The sequence below is a fragment of the Gavialis gangeticus genome, unplaced genomic scaffold (genome assembly GCF_001723915.1).
Source record: "Gavialis gangeticus isolate Ggan-Ray unplaced genomic scaffold, GavGan_comp1, whole genome shotgun sequence".
NCBI classification, from domain to species: domain Eukaryota; kingdom Metazoa; phylum Chordata; order Crocodylia; family Gavialidae; genus Gavialis; species Gavialis gangeticus.
This window is the reverse complement of record NW_017729032.1, coordinates 63,765,058-63,783,479: the sequence shown is the minus strand read 5'-3', so window position 1 is coordinate 63,783,479 and position 18,422 is coordinate 63,765,058. Positions and strand designations below refer to the sequence as shown.

Sequence of the window (18,422 nt, the reverse complement as noted above, 5' to 3'; positions counted from 1 at the left end):
AAAAAAAAAAAAAAAATCAACAATACCTTCTTATAGTGAAATAATAGATGAAAAATAGCACTTCAGATAGCCTGGTTCTGATACACCACATCTTTCAAACCATAATAGATTAGTACATACTTTAGAGATTGTATTATATTTGTCACAGTGAGGAAAATAAAAAGTATCATTTTTGTCAATATGTCCCATCTCTAACATGCAACTTCATGATTATATACTTATTTTCCAGATATTTGAAACTCTCTTCTGAAACATAAAGAAGATTTTTGTTTGGTTTTTCTCAATCTGATAATTTGAATAGATTAATTGAAAACAACTGGAGTTTCATCTAAGACTGGAATGCTCAAAAAAGAATGAATACAAGTAGGAGGAAAAGTTTGCAAACTAAGGAAAAGCTGAATCTCAGAATATCACGGGCTTCCTTTTCTGAGGGAAAAGAGCCTGACAGCAAAGGGAGATTATTAAGGAAAAAAGGCTAATTTTCTTAAAGCTAATTAAGGAGAAAGTTCATTACTGTCATCTTTTAACAAAATACAAAACATGTAAGAAAGAGAAAGAAACATCAAACTTGGAAAAAAAACCCTAAATTTATACAGTTTATAAAAAAGACTAAATAAAAGCATGAGGATCTAGAACAAAGCTTAATGTTAAACACATTTTAAATTATGAAAAATAAATGTTATTTATGTTTTTATTATTCTTGACATCACAAAATGTACATCTGACAAGGACTCAAGAGAAATCAAATATACATTTTAGTAGATACAATTTCATTGCCATATCATCTTCTTTAAGTTCATGCAAGGTAGTATGTGACTGTCTTCCCTGGACAAAAGGGATGGGCTTTCTAGATATTTTAACCAACATGTGTTAAAAACTTAGTTCATGCTAGGAATATTTAAAATTTGTTGGCCAATAAGAATTAGCCTTCAGAGGAAGTCTAGGGTTGATTCCCACCCACACTTTAAAAAAAAAAAAAATGCAAACTTCCCCATCCGCACTGGAACTAAAATATTTCAAAATAACTATTTCCTAGTCCAGGTGAAGGGTTTGTGGTTTGTTTTTATCTGTAGATAATCTACTTGTAAATTCTAATTTAAATGTTCAGCAAATGTTTGTTTTAGGACCCATGCCATTTGGTAAATAACTTAAAGAAATATTCCAATGCAAAAGAAAACAGACTCACTTGAACTTTAACCTCTTGATGGCTCAGAAGAGGAACTAGAAAAGGTACAACACCTGAATCGATCACCATCTGTATCTGTTCATTACCACCATCTGTTAGGTAGGACAAAGCCCAAACAGTGTCCACGAGAATCTATATATTGAAAAAAACAAAATTCAGAGAGTGGCAAGATCACAATTGTATATATTCTAATTAATGATCAATGGTCCACATACCCCTTTGAAAACAGAAGAACATGCAATTTGCTCCAAAGAGCTCAACAATACAAGAGACAATCAATAAAATGGTAGCAACTGTAATTGTGAAATAGATAATCATTTGCCCCACTACATGAGTTTCCAAGTTCTTCATGTACCCTTCCTCCCCCGCTCCCCTCTTTTTTTAAAACTAAAAATACTTTTAAGGGTAGTTCCAGAACTGCAGTAATACTATCTTGATCAAATTTCATCAGCACAAGATGAGAAGAGTTGGGCTTGGTCAGCAGGGCTGGCCTACAATTTTTGAGGCCCCCTGCAAGAAATAGGTTTGAGACCCCTGCCCCAAAGAAGCTGGCAGCAGGGTTGGCAAGCAGCCAAAGAAGCCAGCAGTGGTGGTGGGGGGTAGGGAGCAGCCGGACACAGGAGTCCCCTTAGCTGTGGGGGCCCCCTGCAGCAGCAGGTTTCGCAGTATTGGACCAGTCCTGTTGGTCAGTATCTTTGTGGCTAACCACCAAGAAAAATACAGATGAAAGAAGAGCATGCGATTCTGCAGGCAGATATTGAGACAGTACTGAACTGTTCCCCCAATACTGCTAAAATTGCTAATATACATGCTCTCCTTTGATTACAAAAGTCGACTTGTAATCTTATTAGGATATACCTACGTAGTGCTAACAGGAATCTAGTTATATATAACTAGTTATGATTCCTGCCTGATGTTTGGTAGCTGCTATCTGTGTCAAAGTGCAAACTCTGTTGTGAATGCAGAGCTTTGTTGCCTTTTCTGCTATCTTTTGTTTGCATTCTGAAAGAAGCCCACAGGAGGTAAAGGGTGGAATTCTTGCACCTGGCACAGAGCTCAGAGGGTTGTCAAGCTTTGATGATCATCTATTCAAATGGAGACCCCCTGAACAAAGGGACAGCTACAATCCAGTGCAAACTAACTCTAAGTTTAAAACCAAGAGGGCTGGTGACTCCTAGATAACCTAACAAGGGTGATCCCAGGGTCTCTAGACAAAAGGGGCTAGAGATTATAAAGAAAGGATTCACATCAAGTATTTGAGAAAGGGAGAAGGGATCAGAAGCAAAAAGCTGACTGCAGGAATGAGGCAGTCAATCATTCAGAGAAGCTGTGAGTCGCAGGCTGGAAATTCTGGACTCCAAAGAATCTCTGACTAAAAGCCAAAGAATACTTGAGAAAGGCGAGGACTCTGATGTAGGTAAATGCATACAAACCTCTATATTTCTTGTGCTAGGTAAAAGTGAGACACTGTTTATTTGGAACCGTTACAGAGGGTGCCCATCTGCTTCCATGTCTGTAACTGTAAACGGGGACCACAAATAAGTTCAGAGCCTAAGGAAAAGCATGTGTAAACTACTGAAGAAATTGCATCACTGACTCATAATATCCTGGTCCCACAAAGGAGTTATGAAGAAAGCAAGCCTGTGCCCATGCTGCAGTGTATGAAGACCATGGAAGTTTAAGAGTGCACTAGACAGAGCTGTGGTACCCAGGCACAGCAGTCTGTTGAGTGTCCAGTCTCAGGAGCTTTGTTAAGGTTGTGACATTATCCTTAGTTTTAAGTGCTGAGGACACCATGCTAATAAGATTCCAATCTAAGACTTTCTGAATCCTAGGTCCAGTACTAGTGTGTCACTTTCTGTTATAAACTGCCTTACATTATATTGTGCTGTTAAAAACAGCTGAAACATTCCATTTTAGAGACTACTAGATAGTAGTAGTATGTAAACTGAATCAGGTGTTTTCAATCTAAACCCTGGTCAAATACACATTGGACTCTTTCAGGATTAAAGATGCTTCGTAGTGGGGGGCAAGCCAGAAGCAATCCCCATAATTTAGGTTGATCAACATATTTCATTAACAGATTTTTCAACTAAGAAGCTGTCCTACAGCCATCATTTGCAATAGATCTTTAAAATTTGTCAGAGAAGCCTACAGGGTAGACAGGTATTTTTGGCCTGTCCCATGAAATTCCGTTTAGCTTTGGGCAAGTTATAAACTGTAAAGAACACCGCATGCAGTTTGGTGTCTACACCTCAAAAGGGTATAGAAGAATTAGAAAAGATACAAAGAAAGGCAACAAGGAAGATCAGAGGTTAGAAGGGCTTCTATATGAGACTAAAAAGACAGGACTTATCAGTTTAAACACGAGACCCTTGAGGAGCAGACATGAAAGTAGTTTCCAAAACAGTAAACGGTACACAAAAAGTAAATAGGGATGTGTTATTTATGATGCAGCTGCACAAAAGGAAAATGCGGTTTGGGGGTGCATCAACAGAGACATTAGGTACAAGACTACTTGGCACTAGTCAGGCCTTATCTAAAATATTGTGTAAAGTTTTGGGATCCACATTTTAAAGGGACATAGAGAAGCTGGAGAAGGTCCAGAGGTGGGCAATAAAGATTATACAACAAAAGCTGTGTTAACCGGCATTTTATTAGCTGGAAAACTCTATTAACCAGCATCCCAGGGATGCGGCAAAAGTGAAACCAGAAGTATCACTTCTGGGTTTTGCCACAACAAGCAGAATTTTTCTTTGCCACTTCTTCAGCCCACAGCCCAGGGCAAAGCAGCCTGCGCAGGGCCCCCCTCCCTGTCCCCTGGCACACTGAAGCCGGGGAGTGCACCGGACAATACACATTTGATTAACTGGAATATTTGATTAACCAGCATCCCCCATTCCCAGGAGATGCTGGATAACAGAGCTTTTACTGTAAAAGGCTTGGAAAGCAAGTAATCCAAGGAGAGGTTGAAGGTGCTATGCATTTTTTAGCTTGCGGGAAAAGTACTTAAGAGGGGACATGATAGCAGAAAGCATATCTTCTCTCTTGCTGCACAGAGGAGAACACAGACAAATGGCCTGAAGTTTCAGCAAAATAGTAAAGTTTTTCCTGATATCCAAACTAAACCTGTTAGATCAGTGAGGCAGTGGAATAGACTGCCTAGGGAAACAGTGAAAGTGTTCAAGGAGAGACTGGACAGTCATTGATTATGGAAGATATAGGCCAGGGTTAGGCAACCTGCAGCACAGGTGCCAGAGTGTGGCATGCAAAGGCATTTTGCTTGGCACATGTGCCTTGGGGCAGATAGCAGGAAAGGGTCCACGGCTACACAGCCACAACAAAGATTGGGCCCCTCAACTCCCCTGCCATCCACCCCTGGCACACCAACATCTCACAAGTCAAAGTTGTGGGTGTTTTTGGCACTCTGCCCAAAAATGCTGCCAATCCCTGATCTATGTTCTTTCCATGCTTCTGGTCTTTGTCAGCTGCTGCATGGGGCTGGAGGGAATTTCATTCCCTCCAGCCCCCTCAAATGCTACATGTATCAGAGTTTTTTTCTTTTTTAAAACCTTCCTCAAAAGCACTGGGTATTGGCTACAGCCAAGGCTGGGGCTTTTGACTGGGGTGTGCCAATGTTCCTGCTGGAACTTAAGCCTGAAGGGCTAGAGAGTCTTGCCCCTCCAGTCATGGTCAGCCTGGTTGCCATTATTTGGGGTTAGAAGCAATTTTTCTCTAAGCAATTTTTCTCAGGGTCAGATTGGTACAGGCTGTGGGGTTTTTCTCTTCCTCTGTAACAGGGGGTGGGGCATTCTTCCTACCTTTGCAATAGCAGGACATTGGTCACCCTGCTTTACCTGTGGCACATTAGGGTGTTATGTGTTGCATCCAAGCTGACTGTAGTTCTGCTAAGAGGTTTTTTATTATGTTTATTATTTAGCATATAATACAGTAATCACAAAGCAAAACGAAAAATATTCACAATTATGTCCAAATTTTGCAACCAGCTGATTGCCTTAGGTGTAGTATTGTGCAGATCCAATACAGTTCCATTAAACGACAAAGAGAACATTCAGAGGTGATGCGATTCAAAGTCTGAAAAAGGGTGCTGCAATTGCAGGTCAGTTCGGTGAACTAGTCCAGCCCTACCAATGTAACAGAAATCCACATCTGCCGTGTCCTGTACTGATTCAGTTTAGAGAAAACCAAAGATGTCTAGGGAGATCAAAACCAGCTGGTGTAATGGTGGGAGTTGTAACGATAATTTCTGTATTGGGGGGGAATTCAGCCAATCTTGCATCCAGGCATCTTGGAGGTTAAATAAGTCTTGCTCAAGTTGAACTGATGTTCTCCAAGTGGGATGTCTAGATTTAAATCTTGGAATTGGTGGGTTTAAGAGATCCTCATGTATATGCAGTTGCTAAAAGGTTAGATAATGGATTTGTATAGTTGGCTTTGATGGGGATGATCCTGCCTCAGGCAGGGGCTAGACTAGATGACCTCTCAAGGTCCCGTCCAGCCCTACTTCTCTTTGATTCTATGGATGTCTCAATACTAGAATTGGGGACGTGGGGGGGGGAAAAAAAAAATCAAACTATTAGATAGTAGGTTTAAAACTAATAAAAGGATGTTCTTTCACACTCCACATAATTCTGCACAAACCCTATTCACCTTCCTCCTCAGCATCCACACACTGCCACTGTGAGAGAGGAGGATCCTGGGCTAGATGGACCTATGGTCTGAATTAGCAAATGGCATTTATTTTCTTCTGTAAAGCCCTTAAATAAAGCCCTCTTACTGCCAGTTAAGCCTGCGCTACAGTGATGAAGGTCTGGTATTCAAATCCTGAAGAGGATGGCTAATAGGGGCTGTTACAGGTGTAAGAACAGGATCACCCAGATACTCACATAAAGGCAGGTTAAGTCCCAAAATTTTAGTTGCAGAAAAATCATGACTACCAGATGGGGAGCCTTATGATGTTTTGGCCCTATAGGGCACTTGAGGAACAGGAGACCTGGCTAACAGGCCCCCTTCACCCAGAAAGGTGTCTGAACCTGTATCTCTTCCTTCCAAGCAACAGAGCAGGGGCTAGGCTAAGGGGGCCAACCTGCAGTACACATGCCACGAGTGGCCCAGGCAGCTTCTGTGTGGGGCACACACAAGATCAGTGAAGGAACAAGCAGTACAGTGGCAGATCGGACAGGAAGCACAAAACAGAGCAGCAGACCAGGCAGGGGAAGGGGATTGGAGTGGCACTTGGGGAGGGTGCAGGACTCATGTGACGTGCCTACCAAAAATGTTGGCCACCACTGGGCTAGACATTACCCAGACCATTTTCCAGTTCTCCTTTCGAAGCATATCCACTGTTGCTAGCCTTGGCATTTTCAAGGAGCCTAGGCCAAGCTGCACAACTGTGGCTAAGCACAAGGCCCCAGAGCCAGGCCCTCTGCAGCACGCTGAGCTGGGACAGATGAGCTTCAGGATGGCACACTGACACCTTGGGCCCCTGCCAGCAGGGCTGCTCTGCCCCAGCAAAACGTGCTGCGGTCCCTGGTGCATGTGTAAATGCTGCACCTGGAAGCAATAAACTCTGGTGCACGCTGCACCAGAGTTTATTCAGGTACAATAGTATGTGTAGATGCATCCACTATCATTTTTATTGTGTGCGCTTAAATATACCCAGGTTAACAAAAAAACAAGATTATGTAAAGACAATTTTCATTTAATCTCTAAGGACTCCCCTTCCCTCCCCCCCCCCCCCCAAAAAAAAAAAAAAAAAATTTGTAAAAAAAAATTTTTTTTTACAAATTTTTTTTTTTTTTTTTGGGTATTGTAAAAAACAAAGAATGGCAAAAATTGGAAAAAAAAAAAAAAAAATTTGTAAAAAAAAATTTTTTTTTACAAATTTTTTTTTTTTTTTTTGGGTATTGTAAAAAACAAAGAATGGCAAAAATTGGAAAAAAAAAAAAAAAAATTTGTAAAAAAAAATTTTTTTTTTAACCACACAGCCCCCCCCCCCCCCCCCCCCCCCCCCAAAAAAAAATAATATACACACACACACACACACACAAGTGCCTAAAATGTAGGACAACACTTTCATTTTTACTTACATTTATATCTGTATGGTATATGAGAACACACAGTGCTGGCAAAATCTGGAAAAAAAAGTTCACAAAATTTAGTGCCATTTCTCCATTGCAGAAAAAGCCACTACTTGGACAATTACACTGATCTCCCCAGCTACTTATGAGAGCTGATGTTAAATTACCAATACATTAAGAATAAGCACAGAATTAATAAGTAAGTATCCCCAAATGCTTCATAAATTTCTAAGATTACTAGTTTACTTACATTCTGCTTCACTGAAAGTAATTTCATTTGAATAACTACTTGTATGTACAGAACCATGTTTGTAGTAGTCTCTTGTTTGGTGCAAGTCTGAAACTGCTGAATAAATAACTGCACAAGTAAACACATTCTACAGCTTTCAATTTTTTTGACAACTTTACTGTAATTCAGGTTAAAGATTAGGTAACCAGTATCCACTCTCATATGTAACAATTAAAATGAACAACCAGGCAGTGTCATACACATTTATGAAAGTTTTAGCTCATGTATCCACATGAAAGATTTAGCCCCTAACCCAAAATTAAGGTATAAAAGTTATCTGTGCCATTATAATTCTTTATTTACCTCCTGAACTGTCTCCATAGGCGGTGGAGGGTCTTTATTCCTGCAGAGATTTACTATGACCCATGTGACGTTCCGAAGGAAGGTGATGGGAATGGAGGGATTGATGAAGGACAGAAGAGGTTTGACAACTCCCAGTGATATGACATAATCTCTACACTGAGGACCATCACCTACAGAAATGAAAATTGTTTAAAAAAAAAATTACATTCAAGATGGGAAACCTTGAAATGTATGCAATGATTTAGGTTGGGATACTGAAATTCTATGTTTCCTCATCAGTAATCTGGTACCAAAAGTTGCTGTTAAATAAAATTATAGGAGGCACAAATTTATCCTACTAAAATTTCATATAGCAAGTGAAGCTACTAACTCTTCAAAAATAAGAATATAAGTATGTATTCTTGCCATGTGAAATATTATATTAAATTATAGCTTTTAGAGGAAACATAGTCTTATATGGTAATGCCAGTGTTCAAAAGTCAGATTAAAAAATTAAGTGGTCCCTGATTTAATTTCAGTTATTTTACAAATACAGTTAACACTTACCTATAATATTTCCAAGGGCCCAAACAGCTTGCTCACAAACATTCTGATGTGGTGAATGGAGTAGTCTCAAAAAGAGTGGTACTGCATCTATAGAATGAACAGATTGGACTAGCTTTAGTGGGACATGGTTGAAACAGTATGTAGTATTTTGGTCTGTTATTAAATATTTATACAGAGTATTAATAATTTAAATTTGTAATAGTGGCTGATAATTAAGATTAAAAAAATATTGATCTGACCACTATACACTTACAATCTACATCTGCAATACTGTATCTATCTAAAACTCTTAACATGTTTTATTCCAGACCTGAAGGAAATGCCACACCATGTAACCACTAACTTTGCTGCCCCACACAGTCAAAATCTCTCTGCCTTCTACAATACCAGCAATTTCAGTTGATATAAGTATGCATTACAAAGCAAGACAGTCAAGTTCCATCAGAGACCAATTGGCTATTAGTTGGTGATTAATTTTTTCAACAAACTGTGTTGCGTTTGAACAGATGACACAGGGATAAAAATAATCTATATCAGTAGTACTTCCCCTAAACTATCCTGTTTCCCCTCAACCAGCTCATTTCTTGAAGGGGAAGCTTATTTTCATTTGTTCACTATCTTACTTTATCTTATAGACCTGTTAAAGAAACTAAAAATCAACCAATATACTGATGAATAAGGTTGTATTTTACCCACTGTATTCTGTAAATCCTAAAATACTCAAGCTACGGAAATTAAGGTATATTTTTTACAGAATAATATGCAACAAAACTGTAAAAAAAAAAAAGGCACAATTACTATTGGTAATTTAATGAGATAATTGGAGGCCATGAATGAGCAAGATCAACGGAAAAATTGTACACACTTAAGATGAATTGCAAAGGAATTTGATAAAATTACCTAAAGATTAGTAACACAGCAGTATCCTTCAATAGGTAAGTTAAGAGGGTATTCAGCATATCAGCACTTAAAAACATTCCTTCTCGAGTGCCTGTGAAATTCAGTATCACTGATCCACAGCTCAACTACTCTGATGGAATATCCCCTGCATCCCTTTCTTGACAACCAAGACTACATTGTGGAACTTGACTGGAACACAGAGCCAATCTCCAGTAATTGGGGGGGCTTAAAGTAAAAAGTTCATATTAGATTCCACAACTTTGCCACATTCTGAGAAGGCAATGAAATATTTCATGTTAGCCTTCTCGTGATTAGAAAATTCAAAAAATGTATCCATAATTCTTCTATAAGAGCTAGAGGAAAAATAGCTTACTTTGACAGTACTACATTTTGGAAAAGAAAAATTAGCAGCAGAGGGGAACACCAAACATGCATAATGTCAAAAGCATCTAGACATCATGTCTTGCTCTTTTTGTAAGAAAAAGAATCACTGTACTTTTTCTGCTCAACATGACAAAGGAATATAGTCTCGTGGGGTAATTTGTGTAACGACAATTGCGTGGAAAAACTGTTTAACCTCAAGCGACATGAGAACTGTAGACACGATCTTCAGATTTTGCTGTTTCTCTGCAATTCTGACTTCAATCTGCAAGTTAATGCAGATTTAAAAAGTTAACTTCATACATCTAGTACTGGCTGTTCTGAAAGTATTTTGCAAAACTGAATTAAGAGGGCAGCTACAATCTGTCTTCTAGTTGAACAATAACCTGAACATGTGAGATTCACCATTTAAATGTTAAAATTAAAACATGAAGAGTTTTTCTGTAAAATTCAAAATTAAGGCTGATTCATGATCCACCAAAGTCAATGGGAGAACTTCCACTGATTTCCATGGGCTTTGGATTAGGTACATAATGCAAATAATTGTGCAGTAAAATACAGCTGTGCAAAAAGTTAAAAATCAAACTATCAGCAATAAGCTTTCAACATCAACCAGGGGTGCAACCACACAAGAACTGCAGAGAGGGGAACCCTCACCTCAGTTGAAAGTTTAAAGTATATCCTATTTACTTAATCTGGTACTTGCTTCATATGGGTTTGCTCTTGGACCTCTAAACGGCCAACTACCATACAGCTAGCCTACAGGACAAAATCCTTGATATCCCATTTGTGAAGGAGAGCCTGCTAAGACTATCTATTCAAGTATTCTTAAGACCCAGAAGGTGCATTGCTGCCAGATGTCTGGTGATAAATAAGGTTCCTGGTCTTCCCTGATAAAAAGTCACAAACTCTGATAAAAAAAATTGTAAATTCTCTGATAAACCCCCCAAAATCTGTGATTAAAATGAATGGCCACTATAAATATAGGTATCAGTTGAACACAATGTTTTCTTGATATATTTATAATTTTAAAGCAATTTGGAAGCCTACCAGTGTCTCAATCACTATAATAAAATAAACTCTAAATACCTATACATTTTGGTATTTGATTTTGGGTTTTTGCTTTGTTTTTTTTTTTATCATGGGAAGTCAGAGCTCTCCCTGCCTCCTTAGCTCAGAGAACGCAGGTCCAGGCTTGGCCTTGGGTGGGGGGTGGGGCTGGCTCCCCTAGAGATGTGTGCGGGACAGGGACAGGCTGCCCACTGCAGGCTTGGGCTCCCTTCCCTGCTGCCCTACCCCAGAGCCTCTTCAGCTCAGGGGATGCAACCCAGCGCTGCAGGGCACAGCTGGGCTGAATGAGAAAGCTGCTTGCTACTGCAAGCTCCATGCTGCCTTGGAGAGGTGTCCCCTACCTGCACAGCAGCAGTGGGGGCAGAGGCACAGGGTTATGCTCCTTGCTGTGGCAGCATGGGCAGGTGACACCTTGCCAGGGCAGCCCAGAGCTTGCAGCAGTAAGCAGCTTCCCTTGTGTGGCCCGCAATCTTGTGTTGCACCTGCTGGGCTGAGGCCCTGGCAGATGGCTGCCGGGCAGGGAGCCCAAGTCTGTGCCTGCTCTGCACACAGATCTGGAGGGCATGGGTTCCCCTGGGCCCCCCCAAGAGTGCACAGTGGCCAGAAGCCAGGCCCACCCTGCTCCCTACTGGGGCCCTTCATTCCCGCCCTGGGCCCCAAGCCCTATGTACCACCTAGCTGGGCAGCAGCCCCAGTCCTGCCCAACTCCCTCCCTCCCTGAGGGCCTCAATTCCCCTCCCGCACTTACCTGAGGGAGCTGCTCTCCAGGCTGCCTGGTGGCCACGTGAATATACATGCACATGGCACCCCCTGCCTTACTGTCCTCCTCCTGCTCCCCCCAGTCCCTTGCAACCTGAAACTCTGCCAGCCTGCAGAGAACTGTTTGGAAAAGTGCAAAATCCACGGGTTTCTCTGTTAAAATGAGAAATCCGTGTTTTCTTTGGGTAAAGGGGAAAATCCACATTTTTCTCCATTTTCTGGTTAGAGATGGAAAACCCAGATCCCTGGTGATAAAGACACCAATTCCAGATGATGAATGCATTTTTGTACATTTTTCCTACTTGTTATAAAAATTGGTTGCAGTAGTGTTCATCATAAACTGCATATGATGCCCTGTAATGATGAAGAGATGCTTGACAAACCCTGTGGACCGCACTGAGTTTCTAGATATTTAAAATGTAGCTTCTCTTCAGGATGACCCCTTCAAGATCCATATTCTGCACATGAAGGCTGTTTGCTAATGCCCCCCAACTTGATAAATGATGGCTGTGATGAAATAACTCTCTCCTGCCCCCAGCAGATGCTGAAGAACAGACCTGATAAGCAGGTGAACAGATAACTTCCGTATCCAGGTGTTCTCCCAGAGAAGAGACAGATTCTAACCACATATGCCTGCTTCCAAAATCTAATCTAGTAAGTAACATCAAACAGATGGAAGAGGTCACATGATCCAGGATGGACAGGCAAATTGCTGAAATTGCCCCTGAGCTCTATGAGGAGGTCCTGCCAGGACTGCAAACAATCAGTCTTGAGAAAGGTAGGCTGTGGCTGAAACAATTTACAACAGCCTTCATGAAATCCAGTCATGGACTGGGGCTATTTCAATTTCTGGGAGCTCACTGTGATGTCCAGGATGTGGAACAAGCACAGAATAGTTCAAAGCATCCTTATCTTTTGCTAGCTAGTTGTCTATATAAGACAACCTTCAGGGATGGGTTGCTACCGTCATCACAAGGACCTTGGTGAAGGTGTTGAGGACCACTGGCAGTCCAAATGGGAAGACATTATAGTTCTGACTTACCATGAACTGGAGATATTATATGTCTAAAGATGTGATGACTGTATGAAAGGACACATTCTTAAGGTCAAGAGAGGTGAATCAATTCCAGGACAAGGGATCATGGGGGCCAACAAAGCCATCTTAAAGTTGAGCTTGGAGCTAGAAGAGCTCAATCTATGCTCAAGTGCTATCCTCCTTTGGTTTTTGGGATCAGAGTAATGAGCACAGAATTCAATTCTGTTTTGCTGTATAGCAGTTCCTTCTATGGCATCCAAAGTTATGAAGCAGGCTTCTTGCTGAAGCAAAATCTCATTAGATGAGGCCCTGAAAAAGGATGGGAAGGAGTCTGGAGTAGGTACCATGCTGAACCAGATTGTATAAAACAGCCACAATGTGCATCTAAGACTCACTAACCTGCCATGATATGGTCTCAGGCATGCTGGAACAGGGCCAAGCAGAGCTAAACAAAAAAGAAGAGAGAAAAGGAATCATGGGGAATGGACTGCCCCTCTTGATCATCTAGTACAGGTTTTCTCTACTGCTTAGAAAATGGTGAGTGGAAGAAGGTGATGATGAAGGACACTGCCTTTTGTGAAAGTGCTGGCTCACTCTCAGGTGCCCTGATACAGAAAGGGCAGAGCAGAAGGCAAATGCTGAGGTGATCTCTAGCTGAAAAGGCTGGTATGTATACTTCTTCTCTGAGGTCAATGCATAAACCCCCAAAGACTGGAAGATAGCCCTAGAGGACATACAGTTTCTCTTGGAACTGAAAAACTCTGCCATTCTAGCATATTCTAAAACTCCTTTGGGGAACTAGAGCCATATAGCCAGAAAGACTGCCTACTGACATTTACTGTGGCCAGTACTCAAGTGCAGGTGGCAGCTGCTTCTAGTGCAGTTTGTAGGGAAATTCTGTAAAACAAGCTATTTCCCTATAAAGAACACAGTAAAGACTTCCCCAGAATTGGAGGCAACCTCTTAACAAAGACTGCTAACCAAACAAATTCTGAAGTTATATTGGCTTATAGGTGCCTGACAACTAACTACCTTGAATTGCAGACTAGCAGAGGAATAAAACTTCATCCCAAGCAAGTACTACAAAATTCTCACCTTCTCATTACCTGCAGCTATAATTAGGGAAGACAGCACGTGTGTGTAGAAATATTCTGAACCTCTGAAAGGAAACTGATACCATCAGTCAAAATTCTGCATGACTGGGGCAAAGGAGACCAATATTTGCCATACTAGCCTGGCTGGATCCTCACTGGTGGGAAGAGTGGCTTTGTTAGATGTAGACCAATGCAAAACATCCACCAGGCTATGTGAAGAGCCAATCTCTTTCAATGGAATCCCCAAAGCTTGTGCCACCATCCCTTGTGAGGTCCTGAAAACCACTGAAGAGGTCCACTTCCAGTGCAAAAAGAGCGATGACTATCCCTTCAGTAGAGGAAGGTGATGGCGATTTAAGATCAGGAAACTCTTCCACTCCAGAAGCTAGTTCTGGAGAGTGCTCCTAGCTCCAGGGAGACAAAACCTCAGGTCTGAAGAGAGGGCCTGTGATTCTGAGATGGACTACTGCCATCTGTTCTTTGAGTGAGGGACAAAGCCAGGAAGGTCCCTACAGCCACTAGACCAAAACTCATGACATGACAGGGGAATCCAGGGGTCCAATTCTTCTTTCCAAGGGAGTTCCAAAGCCCAATCAGGATGGCAAGGGAGGTAGTCTATTAGAATCAAACTCTTCTGAAGTTTCAGACATGAAGATTTCAACTGATGGTTCCCACTGACAGATCCAGGATCAGTACCTGTGAGGCTAAGAAATGCAGCAAAGACTGCCGTTAATGCTGACAATCAAACATAACATCATCACAGGAAACAGTGGACCAGAACAAGTGGCAGGGAGTTGTTGAGACGCTTTTTTTGTGGAATAACTGGCACCAAGGGCTCCAGCTGTGGTGCCAGAGTGTTGGTTTGATGACAGCTAAGTATTGGAGGAAAAGCAAAGTAAGGCCTTAAGCACTTAGCCTTATGCTTTCTAAGCACTGAAAATGTAGCTTTTCTGACACCAGGCAGGAATGCTGAAATGTACCACAGTCTTATCAGGATTAACATGTGGGCTTGCAAACCTCAGAGGAGTGAGATGAGGGCAAAACAAATCCTCCTCAAGGTGTCCCAGGCCCAGGGTCTCTCCTAGAACCATCACTGACCCTGCAACTCCCTGGAAGATGATCTTCTCAAAAGGGAATTTACATCTCTGGACAGTCTGCACCCAAATAAGTCCAACCTTCCAGGGTCAGAAGCCAACCCAGAGATAAACCTGGAGTCTAGTCAGTCTTCCAAAGCCCAAGAGAAAATGATAAATGTGCAAAGAGCTCATTTCCCATATAAAATAAAAGTACTTAGTGGCCATGTGTACATGAGATGCTGACTACACTGTTGTTACTGCACAGTCATTTAATACTTGTATGAACAAGTACTGAATGACTGCACAGTAACCTGACTTACTGTCCAGTAGTATCAAGGAATGCCTTTTTTGTGATGCTGACTGTGCAGTAGCCTAATATTACTAAGCAGTAGCGCTGCATCATGGTTTTTGCCACATGACGCTGCTGTGCAGTCAGCATCTCATGTAGACAAGGCCAGTGTGTCCATAGTAAGCCCAAGCCTATCACAAGACAGACATATCTTGAAACTGAGCAGCTCAGATGAAGTTATGCCAACCATTGGAAGAAGGACAAAAAAAAAAGCCTCACTCAGAGAAACCATGTGGTATAGACTAGCAAAGTTTCAGGCCTTACTGAAAAATGGCAGATACAAACAAAAAGAAAGAGAAAAGTCAACTAGAAAAGTTATAAAAGCAAAAGGGAGAAGAAAAGAACAGGTAAGTTTTCAATAACAGCCATAAACCAAGCCTGTGGTCTGGAATACACTGCAGAACCTCACCTGTTTCAGCCAAGGCAGCTGAGAGGAGAACTGAGGAGCAGGAAATGTTCACTGCCCTTTATTCAGGAGTGAGCAAAATATGGCCCTCCGGCTGGATCTAGCCAACTTATTGGATTTGGCCTGTGGCTCTACATAGGGCCAAGACCCACCCACTCCTGCCTGGGGCACCCTGCACCACTCATCCCCACTGGGATAACATGCACAGCTTCCCTGGGGCTGCTCCTGGGGCAGCTGCAGCCACCCAAATACTCCTCTGTTCCCTGCACGTCCAGCAGCAACTCCTTCTGGCCTTGCTGCATAGCCAAATAGCAATGGCAGCTATGGGGACGTGTGCCAGGCACCACCACCTAACCAGGTTTCTGCTCATTATACTGGGTGGCTGAGTGGGTGGAAGGCAGCTGGTACTGGAGCCCAACATGCTAGGACATAAGCCACCCAAGCTGCAGCTTCCCTTCTGCATGGCTAGATGCAAGTTGCCTGGCGTATGTCCCCATGGCTTCCCTGTGCTGCCTGAAGCACTACAGCAGGAGGAGGAAAAGCCACTAGGGGTGGGGGAAACCAAGCAATACCTGGACAGCTGCAGCCACTAGGAGCAGTCCCGCTAGGAAGTTGTGCTCACTGGCTGGGGCCAGGGTGGGCAGGAACATGGTGTGGGCTGCCCTGGGTGGGGACTGGACCCATGCAGAGCACCATGGGCTGGATGGGAAGGCACAGACTGTTCCTGCACCACACAGCCTGGACAAGCTCTGCTGCATGCACTCCCTCCCCTCCCCGACCCTTGGCCAGCTCCGGGGACCTGGAGTGTGGGCAACTCTCTGCACAGGTACATATCCACCCCATATGCCACCCACCCCCCATCACACATAATATACAATATACAAGAGTAAGACGTTATATGGAACTATTTAATTGCCTCTGTGTGTGTGTGTGTGTGTGTGTGTGTGTGTGTGTGTGTACACATACATATACATATATATATATATATATACACACACACACACACACACACACACACACACACACACACACATATACATACATATACACATACATACATACATATACACACACAAGTGCTCGCGCGTGCGCGCTCACACACACACACACACACACACTACTAAAAGAACATAAGGACAAAAATATTTTATGAAATAAAATTAAAGTTATAATAGATGTCTGATTTTTAGTATGATTTGTTTTCATCTGTAATTTGTTAAAATATCTTCTGAAAAAAAAAAAGTTGTGCACGCAGCCCTCAACAGCTCACCAAAATTCATTAAGTTGCCCTCTAGCCAAAACAACAGCCCACCCAGGCTTTATGACCTTGACACAGATCATGAGGAGAGAGGAAGGTGCATACATGCTGTATGGGTATTGACATGGTAAAATGTCAGAGGTGCATATGCACCCACAACGGAATACACACATGGACAAGTACTCAAAGAACTGCTCATCGAGCCTCTTGGTTCCAGTCATATGAAGAACACTAGCACTTCATTTAGGAAATCAACCAAAGAATGACAAAGAATCGACACTTTCTATGATACAGTATAACTTGAATCCAGTAAGGAAAGAAAAGATGGTAACAATTCAAGCCAGAATTTCTTCATTTTAAATAATTGCTGGCAAATAGCTTCTTAGTTACAAAAAATAGCCAGATCTCTGGTAGAAAGATGCTAGAAATAATAATTTATTCTTCAGTAGTTTTAATATAAAAACTTTATATTCAAAGGGTGTCTTTTCTTTCATCACTGCATGACACGCTTGAAGAATAAGCAACTTTTATTACTTACTAGACTGTACCACAGCTTGGGTCTGTGCAGAAGTGCCTGATGCTATGTTAGTCAACGCCCATGCAGCTTCAAACTGTAACGAAGAACTGTAAACAACAAAAAACAACAATTTTAAAGAGTCAAGAGGTAATCTTAAATGTGTTCTGTAGATTTACAAGTTTACTTCTATTGCTATTACTTGTAAATGCTTACAGTACACTATGCTGCATGATTTTCAAGTGAGAATAGTCTGCAGAGATTTCAGAGGAACTGCAGAAATTTAGGGGAACAAGAATGAAGAAAAACAAGTACAAATTTTATATAAAACTAGTCTTTTCTAGGGGGATAACCATTAGAAGATCAGAACTGAAAAAAAATAAAAATATTGTATTTCCTAAAGCCTTGTCAATTACAGAAGCTGACTGCTGCAACACACAAAACTGATTCAGGTGGGGTAGGGGGGAGGTGTCAAAAGTGCTAGCCACATCCCTCTCATGCGCCACTGGCTACAGAAACTGCTAGCACATAACTACATGAGCCCAATGTGCTTGGGAGGACCTTTGACTTTGATATACCAAGAAGTCCAGGTGCCCATCATATGAAGAGATGTCTAATTGACCAATGGAGCTACAGTGTATGTGTTCATTCCCAAACTCTGAAAGCATATCTTACATACCTTTTTAAACAACTGCAATTAGAGGTGCACTCATACAACAGTCCATATCGTATCAGCACCAATAAAAGGAAAATCGACATTATTGGTATTCGGCTTTTTTTGGCTGATGTGGCCAATAATGTTGCCAATAAATGCTGTGTGCATGCGCACAGCCTCAGCATGCACTCGGTCAGCCCAGCAGCTTGGAGAGCGGCATCTGGCTGGGAAGTTTGTTTGGGGGGAAGGGGCAGGGAGAAGGAAGGGGCATGGGAGGGAGGGGGTGCAGATTGAGGCTCCTGCAGTGTGGGAGAGTGTGGGGCTGGGGCAGGGGCAAGCACTGCCTATGCAGGGCAGGGTACAACACAGGATGAAGCTGTGAGAGGCCTGTCCAGGAGGGCAGATCTCACTGCTGCGTGCACATCCCCAGGGGAGGCATGGGGAGCATGTGCCCCCTGGATCTGCGTGCAAGGCAGGTGGGGCCATGGGCAACAGCAG

General features: G+C 42.1%; 1 protein-coding gene and 1 long non-coding RNA gene across 2 annotated transcripts in view; one reads left to right on the top strand and one right to left on the bottom strand.

The window, feature by feature from the left end:
- The window catches only part of LOC109302771, a 21,542-nt gene extending 15,261 nt beyond the window's left edge, over nucleotides 1–6,281 (top strand). The window contains exon 3 of the long non-coding RNA XR_002098926.1: nucleotides 6,269–6,281. This is a non-coding gene — a long non-coding RNA (uncharacterized LOC109302771). The remainder of the gene's footprint in view (nucleotides 1–6,268) is intronic.
- KPNA3 (karyopherin subunit alpha 3) overlaps nucleotides 1–18,422 on the bottom strand; it is a 130,258-nt gene that overhangs the window by 24,130 nt on the left and 87,706 nt on the right. Inside the window, exons 8-12 of the mRNA XM_019524582.1 lie at nucleotides 17,294–17,379; nucleotides 8,426–8,512; nucleotides 7,880–8,049; nucleotides 7,297–7,341; nucleotides 1,187–1,318 (exon numbers count right to left, since the gene is read on the bottom strand). Of these exons, the coding sequence (XP_019380127.1) occupies nucleotides 1,187–1,318; nucleotides 7,297–7,341; nucleotides 7,880–8,049; nucleotides 8,426–8,512; nucleotides 17,294–17,379 (520 nt within the window). The remainder of the gene's footprint in view (nucleotides 1–1,186; nucleotides 1,319–7,296; nucleotides 7,342–7,879; nucleotides 8,050–8,425; nucleotides 8,513–17,293; nucleotides 17,380–18,422) is intronic.